This window comes from Nicotiana tomentosiformis, chromosome 4, assembly GCF_000390325.3.
Source record: "Nicotiana tomentosiformis chromosome 4, ASM39032v3, whole genome shotgun sequence".
In the NCBI taxonomy this organism is placed as follows: domain Eukaryota; kingdom Viridiplantae; phylum Streptophyta; class Magnoliopsida; order Solanales; family Solanaceae; genus Nicotiana; species Nicotiana tomentosiformis.
Window position 1 is genome coordinate 24,436,395 of NC_090815.1, and position 19,730 is coordinate 24,456,124.

A 19,730-nucleotide genomic window follows, 5' to 3' on the forward strand; every position below is an offset into this window, starting at 1 on the left:
CCTATCCACGGGGCTCACACTGCTTAAGACCGGTGCTTGCAAATAGAAATGGAAATTTGACCAAAGCGCCTAAGCTCAACATGCCTAGTATGAATGATGAACCATTTTCCTAAAGAGTGGGACAAGATAGGAAAGATTAAGAGATATGCAATGCATTGATATGACATGGGAGAATTTATATCAATTCATAAGTTAAACAAATATAAAATAATAATGTAAAACATAGTTCAAAGTCATTTCCTTTATTCTTTAAGTTCAACCAAAATTAAGTGAAGTTTTACTTTTAACGGGAGCACTATACCGACACCGACATAATAGAAACAACACTAGGTGATTAACCTAGCCACAAGTATTTGATCCTACTTGTCCGGGCGGCTTTCCGTAGTACCGTACGAGTCGACTTAACCTCATTATATTTAGTAATGAATATTTTTCCACAATTAAGGGACTTCATCCTACAAACTTCGGCTTAACCTTGGAATGTGCCCCTACACCGATACGTGTAGTTCCATGATAACGAATTCAAAATTTGAACCAATCTCGGTGGTCTCCACTAGTAACTTCCAAAATATTTGCTTTTCTAAAATAGATTCATAACTTATAAGCCTCAAAGAAATCTACCTCAATTTAATTTAAGATGTTCATAACCGATCCAACAATTTAAACAAGAACCAAATGAAAACCTACTTCAATTTCATGTAAAAAGGAAGTAATAAAATTAGAATTTATCTTTTAGTTGAACATGTGTCATTCCAATATGTAAAGATATTTCAAAAATGTTACACCTTATATTTTTAATAAAATAACTCATTAATGGCACATAACGATTTATAATGCAAGAAATGGTGTAACCCTAACCCACTCATCCCCACAAATTAGGATCCACAATTAGAAGTCATATTCTAAACCATTTTACGATATGCGATTTGGAGAAAAAGCTACATGAAGTATTAGGTTTCAATATACATCAATATGCTCCCAAAACTTTATCACAAGTATCCAAGGTTTTTAACCAATCATAATTTACACAATTATATCCAACATGAGTCAAGAGTTGTTCAACAATGCCCAGCAAGACCCATTTAGGCCTTTACTCTGGACTATAGGTACTTAGAGTTTATATTTCCTACCAAATGTGTTCATCCATTCTTAACAATCTCATTTGTAGTATTTAATTGCCTATTAGGGTTATAAACAACTAAACAATCTTCATTTAATACTCCAAGTTACTATTCATGTCTTCCCCAATCACCAACCATCAATATCTAACTAGGGTTTCATAATTACTCACATTCAACTACTTCTTAATACCATGAATACCATATACACTCATTTATATCTCATAAATGAGGTTGGAGTAGAATAATTTACTTTTGAAGGAAATACTAGAAAATCTCTTCTTTGGTGTTCTTGGTGATTCTTCAAGATCGAAGTGAATTCCTATGGATTGGATCCATATATGTGTTATTTCTAATACATAATGATATTATAACATCATAGATGTACCAATAAATCATACTCTAAAGTATATTAAATGAGGGGGTTGACCATTTCTCTCGCTAAAATATCAAAGCTTCAAAACCTTTCTCAAATTCTCTCTTCCCGCCTCCTTTTATTTATAGAAAATGAGGTAACGTAGGAGCTGAGCATAGCTATGCATCTGAAGTCCCTTTTATTTTCCCTCTATTTCTAGCTATGCTAGCATGCATAGCTACGCTCCCTAGCTACTGTTATACCCTATATTGTTTTGTACGTAAAACTGCGTCGTGAGCAAACTAATGTAGGACCAAAAAATGAGATCATCTTTGAAAATATATAAAGCAAGTTAATCATGTTACCTCGGAATATACAAATATTTAATATCATGAACAACAAGTACAAAGAGGGTTGGAAGGTTTAGAAGCTAAAGGAATTGAAGAAAATGTTTCGTCGAAAGCCGACAAATTGAGAATGTTATAGCATGTACTTTTGGGATGAGACCAGAGTGTTTTATATGATAAGAAGGTTATGTTACGAGTTATGTTATTCATATAATTGTCGTGTGTTATGTTTTGAAGTCAAGCGAGTGGTGGAACAAAAGTCGATGAAAGTCATCACAAGTTACGTTCATAAGTTTTACTGAAACTTTGGGTAAAATATAACTATGATTTTCTCCTAATATACTTAGAGTTATGGAGTGTTCCACCTATCAAATTAAATATCTATGATTTTACTTTCCAACGCATTAAACCGTTTGTCAATACTATATCAGAGTAGAGATATATGGGCAGGTTTGCGAGACTGCACAGAAAGTCACCTACTTGCTTAAACGAGAATCCAAAACTGGGCCAGTTCGGGTCGTCCAAAACTAGGCCAGTTCGGGTCGCTCAAAGAGGCCTTTTTAAAGTCCTATCCCCTTCATATATTAGGATGATAATAGGGCAAAATAACCAGACTTAATCTCTGCAAAAATCCTTCCAAATATTTTCCACAAAACCCAATTGATTTTCTCTCCCTTTCAAGTTCTAATTGGAGGTAAAGTCTAGAGTTTGAAGAACCAAGATAGGAGCTGAGTTATCCCACAATTAAGGTAAGTTTACTTCTCTCTTTCATCCATTCTTTACAGTTGTAGATGCATGGTAAGTTGTTCTATATTTGTAAGAACTCACGGGATGGTGATCGGAAGCCGTGAGTTCGAGTTATTCACTTGTAGCGGACTGTTTTATGGATTGTTTTGTGGATTGTTTGGTGTTGCTATTAGGCTGCGTGATTTACTACTGTTTTGTGGAGTTTTGGAGGAGGAAGGGTGTGGAGAAACACCACATAAATGCAGGACGTTGGGCTGGTCGTTCGTCGTAATATTTTCGGGGTTGTTGACACTATTACAGTGGTCGTTCTGTGTATGAAGAGATTGGGGTGTGTTAGGCTGTTTTGTAGTATTTTGTGGTGTACATAAGGTTGAAAAATAATGTATATATATTTTTATTGTTGTTTTTGGTGTTGCTGGTGTCATCTTGAATTTGGAGGAAGTAAGGATTATAGGGGAGATGCTGTCTGTTTTAATACAAAATAAGTATGTCATTCGTTATGCGATAGTTATACATTTCATAACTTAATGATAACATTATTATCGTTGTTGTAGATTAAGGTGAGAAGAGGCGAGTTCAACTTGGTGATCGGAAAGAGTGTGATAAGGTATGTTAAGGCTAAGCCTTCATTTTGGCATGATCTCGTAGCTACATGTGTTAGTAATGAGACATAAAGAGAAGTTCGTAATCATGAATTTCTTTACATTATTCTAGTCTCATAAGTTACAATATTATTCCTTATCGAGACTCTATATTCAATTAAGTATTGTCTTCTTCCAGTCAAGAGAGCAGCAAGCCTATATATACAGTATTACAGTATTTTCATTACCATCAAGCTATAATCGATGGGTAGGCCCCTATTGGGCAACCTCTGATCAGATGAAAAGTTATATACCGAGCCTACTGTGGCCGAGCGCCTATGAACGAGCCCAGCATGGCCGAGATACATAGCCTAGTATGGCCGAGCGCCTATGAGTGAGCCTACTACGGTAGATCAGTTATATATACCGAGCCTTATAAGGCCGGGCAATTATTTTACTTACTATATTGAAGGAGTTGAGTCAGTATCAACAAGTAAGTATATCTCTAGATCATCTTTGAATCCCAATTACTTTCAGTTCTTATATTATCAGTTCAGTTTCAACTTTCAGTTATGTTATTGCCTTATATACTCGGTACATTATTTTGTACTGACGTCCCTTTTCTGGGGACGATGCATTTCATGCGTGCAGGTTCAGATAGACAGACGTGTAAACCTCCTCAGTAGGTGTTTTCAGAGTTCAGCTTGATCGGTAAGCTCCACGTCCTTCAGAGTTATCGGGTCTAGGTTTTCATGTACATCTTCTGTATGTATGTATATATGTTATGGGTAAGTCGGGGCCCTGTTCCGATCATAATATATCCATCAGTAGAGGATTGTAGACATATCCTGTCAGTTAGTGCACTATGTTGGGCTTGTAGGCCCCGTATATATATTTTGGTGGTTTGTCAGTTGCAGTAGTTATGACGGCCAACTTTATATTGATGTTTAGTCAGCGCTAGTTTTCATTCAGTTTTATATTTTGCTTCGCAAATTATCTTGTAAGGTAGCCCCATGGCCAGATTATGACATTATATGTTCAGAGTCCCTTAGTCGCAATTTGGTACACCAGGTTAGCTGAGGCACCGGGTGCTAGTCTCGCTCCCAGGTCGGGGCGTGACAAACTTGGTATCAGAGTAGTTCTGTCCTAGGAATATACAAGCCGTGTCTAGTGGGATCTTGTTTATAGATGTGTTGTGCACCACATTATATAAGCAGGGAGCTACAAGGCATTTAGGAGTTGGTTACTCTTCTTTCAAATCTAAATTGTGCTGTAGAATTTAGTTATAGGAAATTTGAGTTAAACTTACATGTTGGTGTTTTCATACACAGATAACGGTGACTAGGAAGACTACGGCTAACCAGAGGGGAGATACAACAACAGGTGAGGGGACCAGCAGGGTACCCCCAGTAGATGGGTCCCAGTCTAAGGCCCAAGGCGAGACCCCTACTCAGCCATTACCAACTCCTCCACCACCTAAGGAGATTCCTAGGGATACCGCACATTCAGTTCCCCCTCCATTTTCACAAGATCAGGACTTGAGGAGTGCGGTGCAATTATTGATACAATTGGTAGCTACCCAGCAACAAGCTAGGGCATCAGCTAGTGCAGGATCTTCTGAGGGGTCTGGGAGTTCAAGAGTCTGAGAGTTTATTGCTTTGAGTCCCCCAGAGTTTACGAGGTCAGATCAGAGGGAGGACTCGCAGGATTTCATAGATCAGCCTCACATGATCTTTCGGGTTATGCATGCCACAGAGAAAGAAGCAGTTGAGCTAGCAGCTTTTCGACTCCGAGATATAGCCATCCTTTGGTACGAGGGATGGGAGAGGTCCAGGGCACGTGATGCACCTCCAGCTAGTTGGGAGAATTTTTCAGATGCTTTCCTTGACCAGTACTTACCGCGGGAGATCCGACAGGCTCGGGTCGATCAATTTCTAGCCCTTAAGCAGGGCAATATGAGTGTTCAAGAGTATAGTCTCCGTTTTGACTCATTAGCTAGATATGCACCATCCATAGTTGCTACTATGCATGGCAGGATCCACAGGTTTATAGCAGGGTTAGCCCCAGTGTTGACCGAGGCATGTACCACCGCTGCATTGCATGATAATATGGATATCTTCCAGATTCAGGCATTCGCTCAAAATATAGAAAGGGGTAAGCGTCGACAGCAGGGTACAGAGAGGACTGAGCAAGGGCAACGTAAGAGGATGAGATTTCCTAGGTCTCAGGAGCAGTCTCAGGGTAGTTATATGCCCCAGTACTTCGGATGGCCACCTAGGCCTCCGCCACCTCAGTTACAGGGTTACAGGTATGACCACTATACTCAGTCAGGACCAGGTGAGAGCTCACGGGCGTCGATTTTGCAATGACAATGAGGTACAAGGCAGACATGGCCATTTCTGCCGCGGTGTGACATCTGTGGTAGAGGACACTTGGGCCAATGCCGAGCAAGTTCTGATGCTTGTTATACATGTGGGCGTCCGGAGCATATGATGCGAGATTGCCCAAATAGAGATTCTGGGGGTATGGCACAACCAACAAGTTCAGCGACAGGATCATCTATGTCTGTGTATCCTTCTGGGCGCGAGTCTCAATCTTCGGCTGGTAGAGGTCGAGGCAGAGGTAGAGGTTCCAGTTCAGGTGTTAATCAGAACAGTATTTATACTTTAGCGGGTCGACATGACCAGGAGTCTTCACCAGACGTTGTGACAGGTATATTGACCATTTGCTCTCACGATGCTTATGCCTTGATAGACCCAGGATCTACTTTATCAAATATTACCCCATTTGTCGCGGGGAAATTTGGTATAGTGCCTGAAATACTAAGTGATCCTTTTGCGGTATCTACACCGGTCGGAGAATCGATTATTGATAGATGGGTTTACCGAGGTTGTACGGTGACAGTTTGTAGTTGTCAGATCTCAGCCGACCTAGTTAAGCTAGAGATGATGTATTTTGATGCTATCATGGGCATGGACTGTTGTCAGCTTGCTATGCTACATTTGATTATCGAGCAAAGGCAGCCAGATTTCATTTTCCAGGTGAGGCAATCCTTGAATGGGTAGGTAATACAGCGGCACCCATAGGTAGGTTTATTTCCTATCTGAAGGCGAGGAAAATGATTGCAAAAGGGTGCATTTATCATATTGTGCGAGTTAGAGATGCAGATGCTGAGATATATACACTTCAGTCTATTCCCGTAGTCAATGAGTATGCAGATGTGTTTCCAGATGAGCTTCCAGGTATTCCTCCAAAGCGAGAGATTGATTTTAGCATCGATTTGCTTCCAGGAACTCAACCAATATCCATCCCTCCGTATAGAATGGCACCTGCCGAATTAAAGGAGTTGAAGGAGCAGTTAAAAGATTTGCTGGAGAAAGGTTTCATCAGGCCCAGTACCTCACCTTGGGGTGCACCGGTACTCTTTGTGCGGAAGAAAGACGGCTCGTTGAGGATGTGTATCGATTATAGGCAGCTGAACAAGATAACTATAAAGAATAAGTATCCACTTCCAAGGATTGATGACTTGTTTGATCAGTTGCAGGGGGCTAGATTCTTTTCAAAGATAGATTTGAGATCGGGATACCACCAGGTCAGAGTTCGGGAGAAAGATATTCCGAAGACAGCTTTCAGGACCCGATATGGCCACTTCGAGTTCCTTGTCATGTCCTTCGGGTTGACGAATGCACCCGCCGTATTTATGGACTTGATGAATAGCCTATTCTGGCCATTTTTAGATATGTTCGTGATAGTATTTATTGATGATATTCTGGTCTATTCAAGTTCAGAGGATGAGCATGTGGACCACTTACGAGCGGTACTTCAAACCCTCCGTGATCGTAAGTTGTATGCTAAGTTTTCTAAATGTGAGTTCTGGTTGAAGTCTGTAGCATTCTTGGGGAATATTGTATCCGATGAAGGTATAAAGGTAGACACTCAGAAGATTGAGGCCGTGAAATCTTGGCCTAGACCTACCACTCCGACAGAGGTTCGTAGCTTTCTAGGCTTAGCAGGATACTACCGGAGGTTCGTAGAGGGTTTTTCTTCCCTTTCGGCACCATTGACGAAGTTGACGCAGAAATCAACTAAGTTTCAGTGGACGGAGGCTTGGGAACGGAGTTTCCAAGAGCTTAAGAACAGGTTGACCTCAGCGCCAGTTCTAACACTTCCAAAGGGTTCAGAGGGTTATGTCGTGTATTGTGATACTTCATGTGTCGGGTTAGGATGTGTCCTGATGCAACATGGGAAGGTAATTGCGTATGCTTCAAGGCAATTAAGGAAGCACGAGAAGAATTATCCAACCCGCGATCTCGAGTTATCTGCGGTTGTCCATGCACTTAAGATATGGCGGCATTATTTATATGGTGTTCATGTTGATGTATTTACAGATCATAAAAGTCTACAATATATATTCAAGTAAAAAGAGTTGAATTTGCGACAGAGGCGATGGCTTGAGTTATTGAAAGATTATGATGTTAACATTCTCTACCATCCAGGGAAAGCTAATGTTGTTGCAGACGCCTTAAGCCGCCAATCTATGGGTAGCATAGCACATGTAAAGGCTAGGAAAAGACAATTAACTAGAGAGATTCATCAATTGGCTTTTTTGGGGGTTCGATTAGTAGATTCTGACGATGGTGGAGTTGTACTCCAAAACATTGCAAAATCATCTCTCATAGCTGAAGTCAAGGAAAGGCAGTACGATGACCCATAGTTGGTCGAGTTGAGAGAGCGAGTTCCGTAGCAGAAGAATCCATTGTTAGAGCTCAAGGGGGATGGGGTTCTCAGATACAGGGGTCGTTTGTGTGTTCCAGATGTAGCAGGGCTACGAGATAGGATTATGTCAGAGGCATCTTATTCGTGGTACTCCATTCATCCTGGGTCGACGAAGATGTATCATGACATTAAGGATGTGTACTGGTGGAACGATATGAAGAAGAACATTGCAGAGTTTGTCTCCCAGTGTCCTAGTTGCCAGTAGGTGAAAATAGAGCATCAGAAGCCCAGAGGGATAATGCAGACTATAGAGATCCCGACATGGAAATGGGAGGCGATAAACATGGACTTTGTTACGGGTTTACCTCGTTCTCATCATAAGTTCGATTCTATATAGGTGATAGTCGATAAGCTCACTAAATCAGCTCATTTTCTACCGGTCAGATCTACATATACAGTAGAAGATTATGCAAAGTTATATATTAAGGAGATAGTGCGTCTACACGGAGTACCAGCATCTATTATATCTGACCGTGGGGCTCAATTTACAGCCCATTTTGTAGGTCATTTCAGAGAGTTCTAGGGACTCAGGTGAATCTCAGCACAGTTTTTCATCCACAGACTGATGGACAAGCCGAGCTCACAATTCAGACGCTCGAGGATATGTTACGAGCATGTGTGTTGGATTTTAAAAGAAGTTGGGATGAACATCTACCTCTTGTCGAGTTTGCATATAATAACAGTTACCACTCCAGTATCCGGATGGATCCGTACGAGGCTTTGTATGGGAGTAAGTGCAGATCTCCTATAGGGTGGTTTGATATTGGAGAATCTGGGTTACATGGGCCAGACCTAGTTCAGCAGGCCGTAGAGAAAGTAAAGCTTATCCGGGAGCGACTGTTGACAGCTCAGAGTCGCCAGAAGTCATATTCTGACGTGCGGCGACGAGACTTAGAGTTTGAGGTTAATGACTGGGTATTCTTAAAGGTATACCCTATGAAGGGCGTGATGAGGTTTGGCAAGAAAGGCAAGCTTAGCCCACGGTATATTGGGCCTTACAGGATTATTCAGAGAGTGGGCCAAGTAGCTTATGAGTTAGAATTGCCCTCAGAATTGGAGTCAGTCCATCCGATTTTTCACGTATCTATGCTACGTAAGTGCATTGGCAATCCTACCAGAGTGGTGTCCACAGATGATGTACAAATTACGGAGGACTTGTCATACAAGGAAATTCCAATTGTCATCTTAGACCGACAAATTCGCAAGCTACGAAATAAGTAGGTAGAGGTAGCCTCCGTGAAAGTTTTATGGAGAAGCAATAATGTGGAAGAGATGACATGGGAGGCGGAGGAAGAAATGAAGTATAAATACCCCCACCTATTTCAAACTGAAAATATGGCTCGAGATGGGATGCTACAGCACAACTCTATTCAGGCTAGTAGGTCATCAGGTAAGCTCTTATTTTCTGACTTTTAGTATTTGTGATTTACGACTCTTTGAGGCAAAGTGTTGTTATTTATAGACATTGGCCATGTGTGGCATGCATAGTATATTTTCTGGCTGCATGCAAGTTAGTTATTGTCTAGTGTACGGAGGAAACTCTGCCAAAATTTTTCCAAAGTCTCTAAAAGTAAACATTCGAGGACGAATGTTCCCAAGGGGGGAATGATGTTACACCCTATATTGTTTTGTACGTAAAACTGCGTCGTGAGCAAACTAATGTAGGACCAAAAAATGAGATCATCTTTGAAAATATATAAAGCAAGTTAATCATGTTACCTCGGAAGATACAAATATTGAATATCATGAACAACATGTAAAAAGAGGGTTGGAAGGTTTAGAAGCTAAAGGAATTGAAGAAAATAATGTTTTGTCGAAAGCCGACAAATTGGGAATGTTATAGCATGTACTTTTGGGATGAGACCAGGGTGTTTTACATGATAAGGAGGTTATGTTACGAGTTATGTTATTCGTATGATAGTCGTGTGTTATGTTTTGAATTCAAGCGAGTGGTGGAATAAAAGTCGATGAAAGTCATCACAAGTTACGTTCATAAGTTTTACTGAAACTTTGGGTCAAATGTAACTGCAATTTTCTCCTAATATACTTAGAATTATGGGGTGTTCCACCCATAAAATTAAATATCTATGAGTTTACTTTCTAACGCATTAAACCGTTTGTCAATACGATATCAGAGTAGAGACATATGGGTAGTTTTGCGAGACTGCGCAGAAAGTCAAAGTCTAGAGTTTGAAGAACCAAAATAGGAGCTGAGTTATCCCACAAATAAGGTAAGTTTACTGCTCTCTTTCATCCATTATTTACAGTTGTAGATGCATGGTAAGTTGTTCTATATTTGTAAGAACTCACTGGACGGTGATCGGAAGCCGTGAGTTCGAGTTATTCACTTGTAGCGGACTGTTTTAAGGATTGTTTTGTGTACTGTTTGGTATTATTGTTGGGCTGCGTGATTTACTACTATTTTGTGGAGTTTTGGAGGAGGAAGGGTGTGGATAAACACCACATAAATGCAGGATGTTGGGCTGGTAGTTCGTCGTAACATTTTCGGGGTTGTTGACACTACTACGGTGGTCGTTTTGTGTATGAAGAGATTGGGGTGTGTTGGGCTGTTTTGTAGTATTGTGTGGTGTAAATAAGGTTGGAAAATAATGTATATATGTTGTTATTGTTGTTTTTGGTGTTGCTGGTGTTATCTTGAATTTGGAAGAAGTAAGGATTATAGGGGAGATGCTGTCCGTTTTAATACAAAATAAGCATGTCATTCGTTATGCGATAGTTATACATTTCATAACTTAATGATAGTATTATTATCGTTGTTGTAGATTAAGGTGAGAAGAGGCGAGTTCAACTTAGCGATCGGAAAGAGTGTGATAAGATATGTTAAGGCTAAGCTTTCCTTCATTTTGGCATGATCTCGTAGCTACATGTGTTAGTAATGAGACATAAAGAGAAGTTCGTAATCATGAATTTCTTAACATTATTCTAGTCTCATAAGTTACAATATTATTTCTTATCGAGACTCTATATTCAATTTAGTATTATCTTCTTCCAGTCAAGAGAGCAGCAAGCCTATATATACAGTATTACAGTATTTTCATTACCATCGAGCTATAATCGATGGGCAGGCCCCTATTGGGCAACCTATGATCAAATGGAAAGTTATATACCGAGCCTACTGTGGCCGAGCGCCTATGAGCGAGCCCAGCATGGCTGAGATACATAGCCTAGTATGGCCGAGCGCCTATGAGCGAGCCTACTACGGCAGATCAGTTATATATACCGAGCCTTATAAGGCCGGACAATTATTTTACTTACTATATTGAAGGAGTTGAGTCAGTATCAGCAAGTAAGTATATCTCTAGATCATCTTTGACTCCCAATTACTTTCAGTTCTTATATTATCAGTTCAGTTTCAACTTTCAGTTATGTTATTACCTTATATACTCGGTACATTATTTTGTACTGACGTCCCTTTTCTGGGGACGCTGCATTTCATGCGTGCAGGTTCAGATAGACAAATGGGTAGACCTCTTCAGTAGGTGTTTCCAGAGTTCAGCATGATCAATAATCTCCATGTCCTTCGGAGTTATCGGGTCTAGGTTTTCGTGTACATCTTCTATATGTATGTATGTATATATGTTATGGGTAGGTCGGGGCCCTGTTCTGATCACAATATATCCATCAGTAGAGGCTTATAGACATATCTTGTCAGTTAGTGCACTATGTTGGGCTTTAGGCCTGGTATGTATATTTGGGTGGTTTGTCAGTTGTAGTAGTTATGACGGCCTTGTCGGCCCAACTTTATATTGATGTTTAGTCAGCGCTAGTTTCCATTCAGTTTTATATTTTGCTTCGCAAATTATCTTACAAGGTGGCCCCATGGCCAAATTATGACATTATATGTTCAGAGTCCCTTAGTCGCAATTTGGTACACCAGGTTAATTGAGGCACCGGGTGCCAGTCTCGCTCCCAGGTCGGGGCATGACAGCTACGCACAACTTAAGCTTCTTCTTCTCATCTCTTCTTCTTACTGGTTTTCGCTATGCATCCTAGTTACGCTGGCTACAAAACTTCTTCTCCTCATTTATTTGCTAAACTCTCCAAGTCATTCATTTATCCACTCAACATAAGGACCCCCCAACCCTTATGACTTTATGTTCAAGTATCCCAGTGACCCTGCTACCCTCACACGGGTTCGTACGTACTTCGAGGTATCACTAATTATTCTCTTAATATTGAATTAGGCTCAATCATATTAAAAATATTCTAGGGCTTTCCAATCTTCCCCACTTAGAAATATTCGTCCTCGAATGTTAAGCCGAAGCCATAATCAAGTTCAAATAACCAACAATAGCCCTCCTAGGCCTTGACACCAAATGGCCTCTTATTAGTCATCCTTCTCAAAAATATTCGACAAAGATTCCTTTATAAATAGGACTATCCCAAGATTTCTACCTTTTATCCAACCACAAGAATCCGAAATGCATAAAGCAAAGAGGCCCCACACGGCTCGTATTCAGACATAAGACATCTCTATATACCAACAAAAGTTTAATACACATCACCAAAAGAAGTTATTACAATGTAAGCCTCAAAAGGAAATATAAGGCATATTAGTACAATATTCTAGCCTAAGCTTCATTTTCTTGAAATAAATAAGGATATCTTATCTTCGTGTCTTACTCCGCTTCCCATCTTGCTTCTTCAACATCTTGACTCCGCCATAGCACCTTAACTGATGCTATCTTCTTTATCCTCAATTTCCTGACTTGTTTATCAAGTATAGCAATAGGAAGCTCCTCATATATTAGTCCCTCATTTATCTCAATAGTTTGTGGGGAAATGACATGCGAGGGGTCCCTCAAATACTCTCGCAACATCGACACCTGGAAGACTGGGTGCACAGAAGATAACTCTTGTGGCAGGTCCAATTCATAGGCTGCATCTCCTATTTTCTTCAAACTATTGTAAAGCCCAATAAATCTTGGGTTTAATTTCCCCTTCTTGACAAAACGCATCACACCTTTCATTGGTGGCACTTTCAAGAAAACAAATTCACCATCTTTAAAGGTAAACTCTCGACGTCGAACATCCGAATAGGACTTTTGGTGACTTTGAGCCATTTTGAGTCTCTCTTTAATCACCTTCACCTTTTTTCCATGGCTTAGTGCACCATGTCAGGACCTAATAATTGGGCTTCACCAACTTCGAACCAACCAATAGGAGACCTACATCGCCGCCCATACAAAACTTCAAATGGTGCCATTTGTATGCTCGCTTGATAGCTATTATTATAAGCAAACTCAATGAACGGTAAATGATCATCCCAATTTCCCTTGAAGTCAATCACACAGGCTCGTAGCATATCCTCAAGTGTTGGAATGATCATTTGCATGTCCGTCTGTCTGGGGGTAGAAAGTCGTACTAAGGTTTACTTGTGTACCCAAACCCCTCTGAAACGACTGCCAAAAGTTCATCGTGAATTGAGCACCTCTATTTGAAATGATAGAAACAGGGATACCGTGCAGTCTGACAATTTCCCTGATGTAAATCTATGCGTACTGCTCTGCGGTATTAGTAGTCTTGACTGGAAGGAAGTGTGCCAACTTTGTAGTTGGTCCACAAATTACCCAAATAGAATCATACTTGCAAAAAGATCGGGGCAATCCAACAACAAAGTCCATATTGATCATCTCCCAATTTCACTGTGGAATTTCAATATTCTGGGCTAACCCACCGGGTCTTTGATGTTCAGCCTTTACCTGTTGGCAATTAATACACATGGACACGAACTCGGCTATATCTTTCTTCATATTATTCCACCAATAGACCTCTTTTAAATCCTGATACATCTTTGTAGATCCTGGATGTACAGAGTACCTCGAATTATGTGCTTCGGTCATGATTTCTCATCTGAGATCATTCACATTAGTAACACATAGTCGACTTTGATACCTCAAAGTACCATCGATTACATCCACCGTGAAAATTGTGACTTTCTAGTGGTCGACCCCTTCTTTCAACTTCACTAAATGCGGATCTTCATATTGATGGGACTTTACCAGTTCGATCAAGGATGACTGGGGGCCATTTTGTATGGTCACATCACCACTATCATCCTCGACAATTCGTACACCCAAGTTTGCCACGCTATGGAGCTCTCTCATCATAGGTTGTGCACGTACCTCCAAACAAGCTAAGTTACTTGTTGACTTTCTACTAAGAGCATCTGCCACCATATTGGCCTTTCCCGGATGGTACAAAATATCCACATCATAGTATTTGAGAGTTCAATCCATCTTCTTTGCCTCAACTTCAATTCTCGTTGCTTGAAAATGTACTGTAAAGTCCTATGATCGGTATACACCTTACAATGGACACCGTACAGATAATGGCACCATATCTTTAACGCAAACACCGCCGCGACGAGTTCTAAATCATGCGTGGGATAGGTCTTTTCATGGGTTTTTAATTTCCTTGAAGCATAGGCAACCACTTTACCTTGTTGCATCAACACATACCCCAACCCAACTCTTGAAGCATTACAATACACCATAAATCCCTCTAAGCCCGTAGGTAAGGTCAACACTGGTGCTGTAGTCAGTCTAGTTTTCAATTCATGGAAACTCCTTTCATAAGCATCTGACCATTGAAATTTGGCAGCTTTCTGTGTTAGTTTGGTCAAAGGAGATGCAAAAGTAGAAAAACTTTCAACAAACCTCTGATAGTAGCCGGCTAATCCCAAAAAGCTTTGAATCTCTGCCTGTGTTATTGGTCTAGGACAAAACTTAGCTGCTTCAATCTTTTGCGGATCAACCTTGATACCTTCACTTGATACCACATGACCCAAGAACGCCACGAATACAAGCCAAAACCCGCACTAAGAAAATTTTGCATACAACTCATGCTCCAATAGCATTTGCAATACTATCCTCAAATGATTGGCATGCTCTTCTCGACTTCGTGAGTAGACTAAAATGTCATCAATAAACATTATTACAAATGTGTCGAGAAATGGTTTGAAAACTCAATTCATCAGATCCATAAAAGTTGCAGGTGCATTCGTCAACCCGAATGACATCACCAAAAATTCATAATGCCCGTAGCGGGTACGAAAAGCTATTTTAGGAATATATTTTTCTCGGATCTTGAATTGATGGTACCGTGACCTTAAGTTAATCTTTGAGAAATACTTTTCCCCTTGTAACTGGTCAAATAAGTCATCTATCTGAGGTAATGGATACTTATTCTTGATAGTCTCCTTGTTAAATTGCCGATAGTCAATACACATTTTCAAAGATCCATCTTTCTTTTACACAAATAAAACTGGTGCACCCCACGGCGAGACACTCGGCCTAATGAACACTTTGTCGAGCAAGTCCTTTAATTGCTCTTTCAATTATTGTAACTCTGTTGGGGATATTTGGTATGGTGTAATAGATATTGGTTGTATATCTGGCATCACATCTATCCCAAAATCAATAACCCGATCCGGAGAAATAACCGGAAGTTCATCGGGAAAGACAACTGGAAACTCACAAACAACTGGTACAGATTGAAGAGTTGATATCTCAGCGCCCATGTCCGTGAATCTAACTAAGTGGTAGAGGCATCCCTTGGTAATCATCTTTTTCGTCTTAAGATAAGAAATAACTTACCTCGAGGTTCGATAATATTGCCCTTCCATTCACGAACCGGATCATTGGGGAATTCAAACTTGACTACTTTAGCATGATAATCAAGGGTGGCATAACACTTGAATAGCCAGTCCATCCCCATGATTACATCAAAGTTAACCATTTCTAATTCAATAAAATATGTCATAGTTTCTCGATACTGAACTATGATTATACAACCCCTATAGACACGAGAAGCAATAAAAGAATCTCCAACCGAAGTGGAGATGAAAAATGGTTCAAATAATTATTCTGGCTCTATCCCTAAATCCAAAGCAAAATATGGGGTAACATAGGAAAATGCGGATCCAGGATCCATAAGAGCATAAGAATCAAGTGTGCAAACAATGAGTATACCTGTAACAACGACCACCATGGTGTCTTTCCTGCATTACGACCACCATGGGTCACATTTCCCCGAGGTGGGGGTGGTGTAGATGAAATAGTAGCCATGGAAGCTGTCGGTTAAGCCCTCAATCCATGTTGCCCATTGGGGCAGAACCTCTTTATGTGGCCTATCTGTCCATACCCATATCATGAGCCTCGAATTACTGGAGATGAGTCAAAATATCTAGAACGTGAGCCTACACTACTCTGAACCTGTTGAGTGGTCGTGCGGTCACTTTGAGTTAGTCTAGTCTGACCTTTATGTCCCAAACTATAAGCCACTGGTGGGCCACTAAAAGCGGTTTGTACCATAGATTGTGATGGCCCAGATGTCCCCCTACTATTCTGACTCTTACCCGAACTAGGCACTGCACTGAAAGTACCAAAGGTACGAGCCTTTTTGTTCTGTTGTCTGTTAACTTTTTCCTCTTAGTGAATCCTCTCAAGATCCATAGCCAAGTCCACAAAGTCAACATAAGTAGTGTTCCTCCTTCCACTAGCCGCATCTTTTCGAATACTCATAATCAACCCACAAGCAAAGCGATCAATCCTGTCATCATCCGTGGGGATGAGGTGGGGAGCATAGCAAGACAACTTCTCAAACTTGATGTTGTACTCTGAAACATACATATTATCCTGCTTTAAGGTCTCAAATGATATTGTGAGAGCATCCCTAACTCCCGGTGGCAATCACTTCTTGATGAATATTTTGGTGAATTCTTCCCAAGTCATTAGAGGTGCATCCTCCGGTCTACTTTTCTCTACCCCTTTAAACTAGAGGACAGCTACATCTTTCAACTGGTATGCTGCTAACCTAACAACTCGATGATCCTTCATTCCTAGTAAGGTAGTGGCCTTCTCCATCTCCTCAAGAAAGTTTTGTGGGTCGGCAAGAGGATTCGTTCCTGTAAATGTCGTTGATCCAAGCCTTACAAACTTCATGGCCAATTGTGCCATGTCCTCGGACACTGGTGATCTCATGCCTCCCTGATAGAGAGCTTGAATACCCATCTGCAGGTTATGTTGGGTCTGTATAGCTATTAGCTCTGCAAAAGTATCCATGGCCTTCCTTATGCCGAGAAGGGTCTCATCTAAGCGGTTTGGCACTAGAGGTGGGGTAGGTGCCTCATCAACTTCTTCCTTATGCTCCTCCATTATTCTGGGAGCCACAGGAGCTGGCACAATATGTGCCTTTGCGGCCTTCGGAGGTCAGCCCCTAGGTATGATGGGTGTCCCTCCCGAAGCCGTATTAAGTATAAGAGCAACTTATCTGTTCACATTGCTACCGCATGTGTTCACCATGTTCTGCTAATCGAGATAACGCACGAGTTAAGAAACCTCTTAGATTCAAGATCTAATGCACGATCTAGAATAGGGAGAAAGAACGAAACATTTCTATTATGCCCATGTAGTCTTCCCGATATAAATGTAGTGCATAACACACTGATAAAGAGAACTCTACTAGACACGATTTCAGAGACACCCTAGGACTCGACTTAGAACCTAGTGCTCTGTTACCAAGTTTGTCGCGACCCAAGATCCACGTGACCAGCATTCGACACACTACTCGACCCAAGTGAATCAAACCCATATATAACTCCCCTCTTATATGTATGCGGAAGCCTTTTAAAACACAAATATTTTTAAACAATAAAAATGCATGCATGAAACTTAACCTTTAAAATGAATCTTTTCAATAAACAAAAGGCATAAATGTAGATGTTCATTCATGCATGTCATATGAGTAACCATAGCTTACAACCCAAAAGAATAAACTACTATTATCTATGGAATCACTATGACACGGAATGAATATAGTCGACCGAGTCAAGCCGCGGTAACCCAAAAGCGTAAAATAAATATTACTCCACGATAGTAAGAGTGGAGCCTCACCAAAAGAATCAACTGGAGATGTGGAGTTGTCCTATCCACAGGGCTCGCACTACTTAGGACCGGTGCCTGAAAACAGTAATGGAAATTTAGCCAAAGGGCCTAAGTTCCACATGCCTAGCATGAATTATAAACCGTTTTCCCAAAGAGTGGGACAAGGTAGGAAAAGAATATTAAGAGATATGCATAACGTTGATATGACAAGGGAGCATTTATATCAATTCATAACTTAAACAAAGATGAAATAATAATGTAAAACATAGTTCAAAGTCATTTCCTTTAGCCTTTAAGTTCAACCAAAATCATGTGAGGTTTTACTTTTAATGGGAACAATATACCGACACTGATATAATAGAAACAACACTAGGTGATTAACCTAGCCACAAATATTTGACCCTACTTATCCGGACGGCTTCCCTTAGTACTGTACGAGTCGACTTAACCTCATTACATTTAGTAATGATCATTTGTCCACAATTAGGGGACTTTATCCCACAATCTTCGGCTTAACCTTGGAATGTGTACCTACACCGGTACGTTTAGTTCCATGGTAACGAATTCAAAATTCGAACCAATCTCGGTGGTCTCCACTAGTAACTCCTAAAATATTTGATTTTTCTAAAATAGATTCATAGCTTATAAGCCTTAAAGAAATATACCTCAAATCAATTTATGATGTTCATAACCGATCCAACCATTTGAACAAGAACCAAATGAAAACCTTCTTCAATTTCATGTAAAAATGAATTAATAAAATGAGAATTTATCTTTTAGTTCAACAAGTGTCACTCCAATATGTAAAGATATTTTAAAAATATTACACCTTATATTTTCAATAAAATAACTCATTAATGGCACATAATGATTTATAATGTAAGAAATGGTGTAATCCCAACCCGCTCGTCCCCACAAGTTAGGATCCACAATTAGAAGTCATGTTCTAAACATTTTACGAAATGCGATTTGGAGGAAAAACTCCATGAAGTAGTAGGTTTCAATATACCTCAATATTCTTCCAAAACTTTACCACAAGTATCCAAGGTCTTCAACCAATCACAATCTACATAACTATATCCAACACGAGTCAAGAGTTGTTCAACAATGCCCAAACAAGACTCATTTAGACCTTTACTTTTGACTATAGGTACTTAGAGTTCATTTTTTCTACCAAATTTGTTCATCCATTCTTAACAATCTCATTTGTAGTATTTAATTGCCTATTAGGGTTATAAACAACTAAACAATCTCCATTTAATACCCCAAGTTACTATTCATGTCTTCTCCAATTACCAACCACCAATATCCAGCTAGGGTTTCATAATTACTCACACTCAGCTACTTCTTAATATCATGAATACTATATATACACTCATTTATATCTTATAAACGAGATTGGAGTAGAATACTTTACCTTTTGAAGGAAACCCTAGGAAATCTCTTCTTTGGTGTTCTTGGTGATTCTTTAAGATTCAAGTGAATTCCTATGGATTGGATACATATATGTGTTAGTTCTAATATATAATCATGTTATAACATCATAGATGTGCCAAGAAATCATACTTTGAAGTGTATTAGATGTGGGGGTTGACCCTTTCTCTCTCTAAAATAATAAAGCTTCAAAACCTTGCTCAAATTCTCTCTCCCCGCCTCCTTTTATTTATAGAAAATAAGGGTGCGTAGGAGCTGAGCATAGCTACACACTCTAGCTACGCATCTGAAGTCCCTTTTGTTTTTTCTCTGTTTCTAGTTACGCATGCGAGCATAGCTACGCTCCCTAGCTACACACGGCTAAAGCTTCTCCTTCTCATCTCTTCTTACTGGTTTTAGCTATGCATGCCAGCGTAGCTACGCATGCCAGTGTAGCTACGCTGGCTACAAAACTTCTTCTCCTC

General features: G+C 40.2%; 1 protein-coding gene across 1 annotated transcript; it reads right to left on the reverse strand.

Annotated features, from left to right (window-relative positions):
• Positions 1-12,564: 12,564 nt before the first annotated feature.
• Positions 12,565-13,008, reverse strand: LOC138909381 (uncharacterized). The gene has a single exon (XM_070200576.1). The coding sequence runs from the start codon at positions 13,006-13,008 to the stop codon at positions 12,565-12,567; it is 444 nt and encodes a 147-aa protein (XP_070056677.1).
• Between the last annotated feature and the right edge of the window lie 6,722 nt (positions 13,009-19,730).

Excerpts from the sequence above, each read along its gene's own strand:
- LOC138909381 (XM_070200576.1), bottom strand. The coding sequence starts at position 13,008 with ATGGCTCAAAGTCACCAAAAGTCCTATTCGGATGTTCGACGTCGAGAG.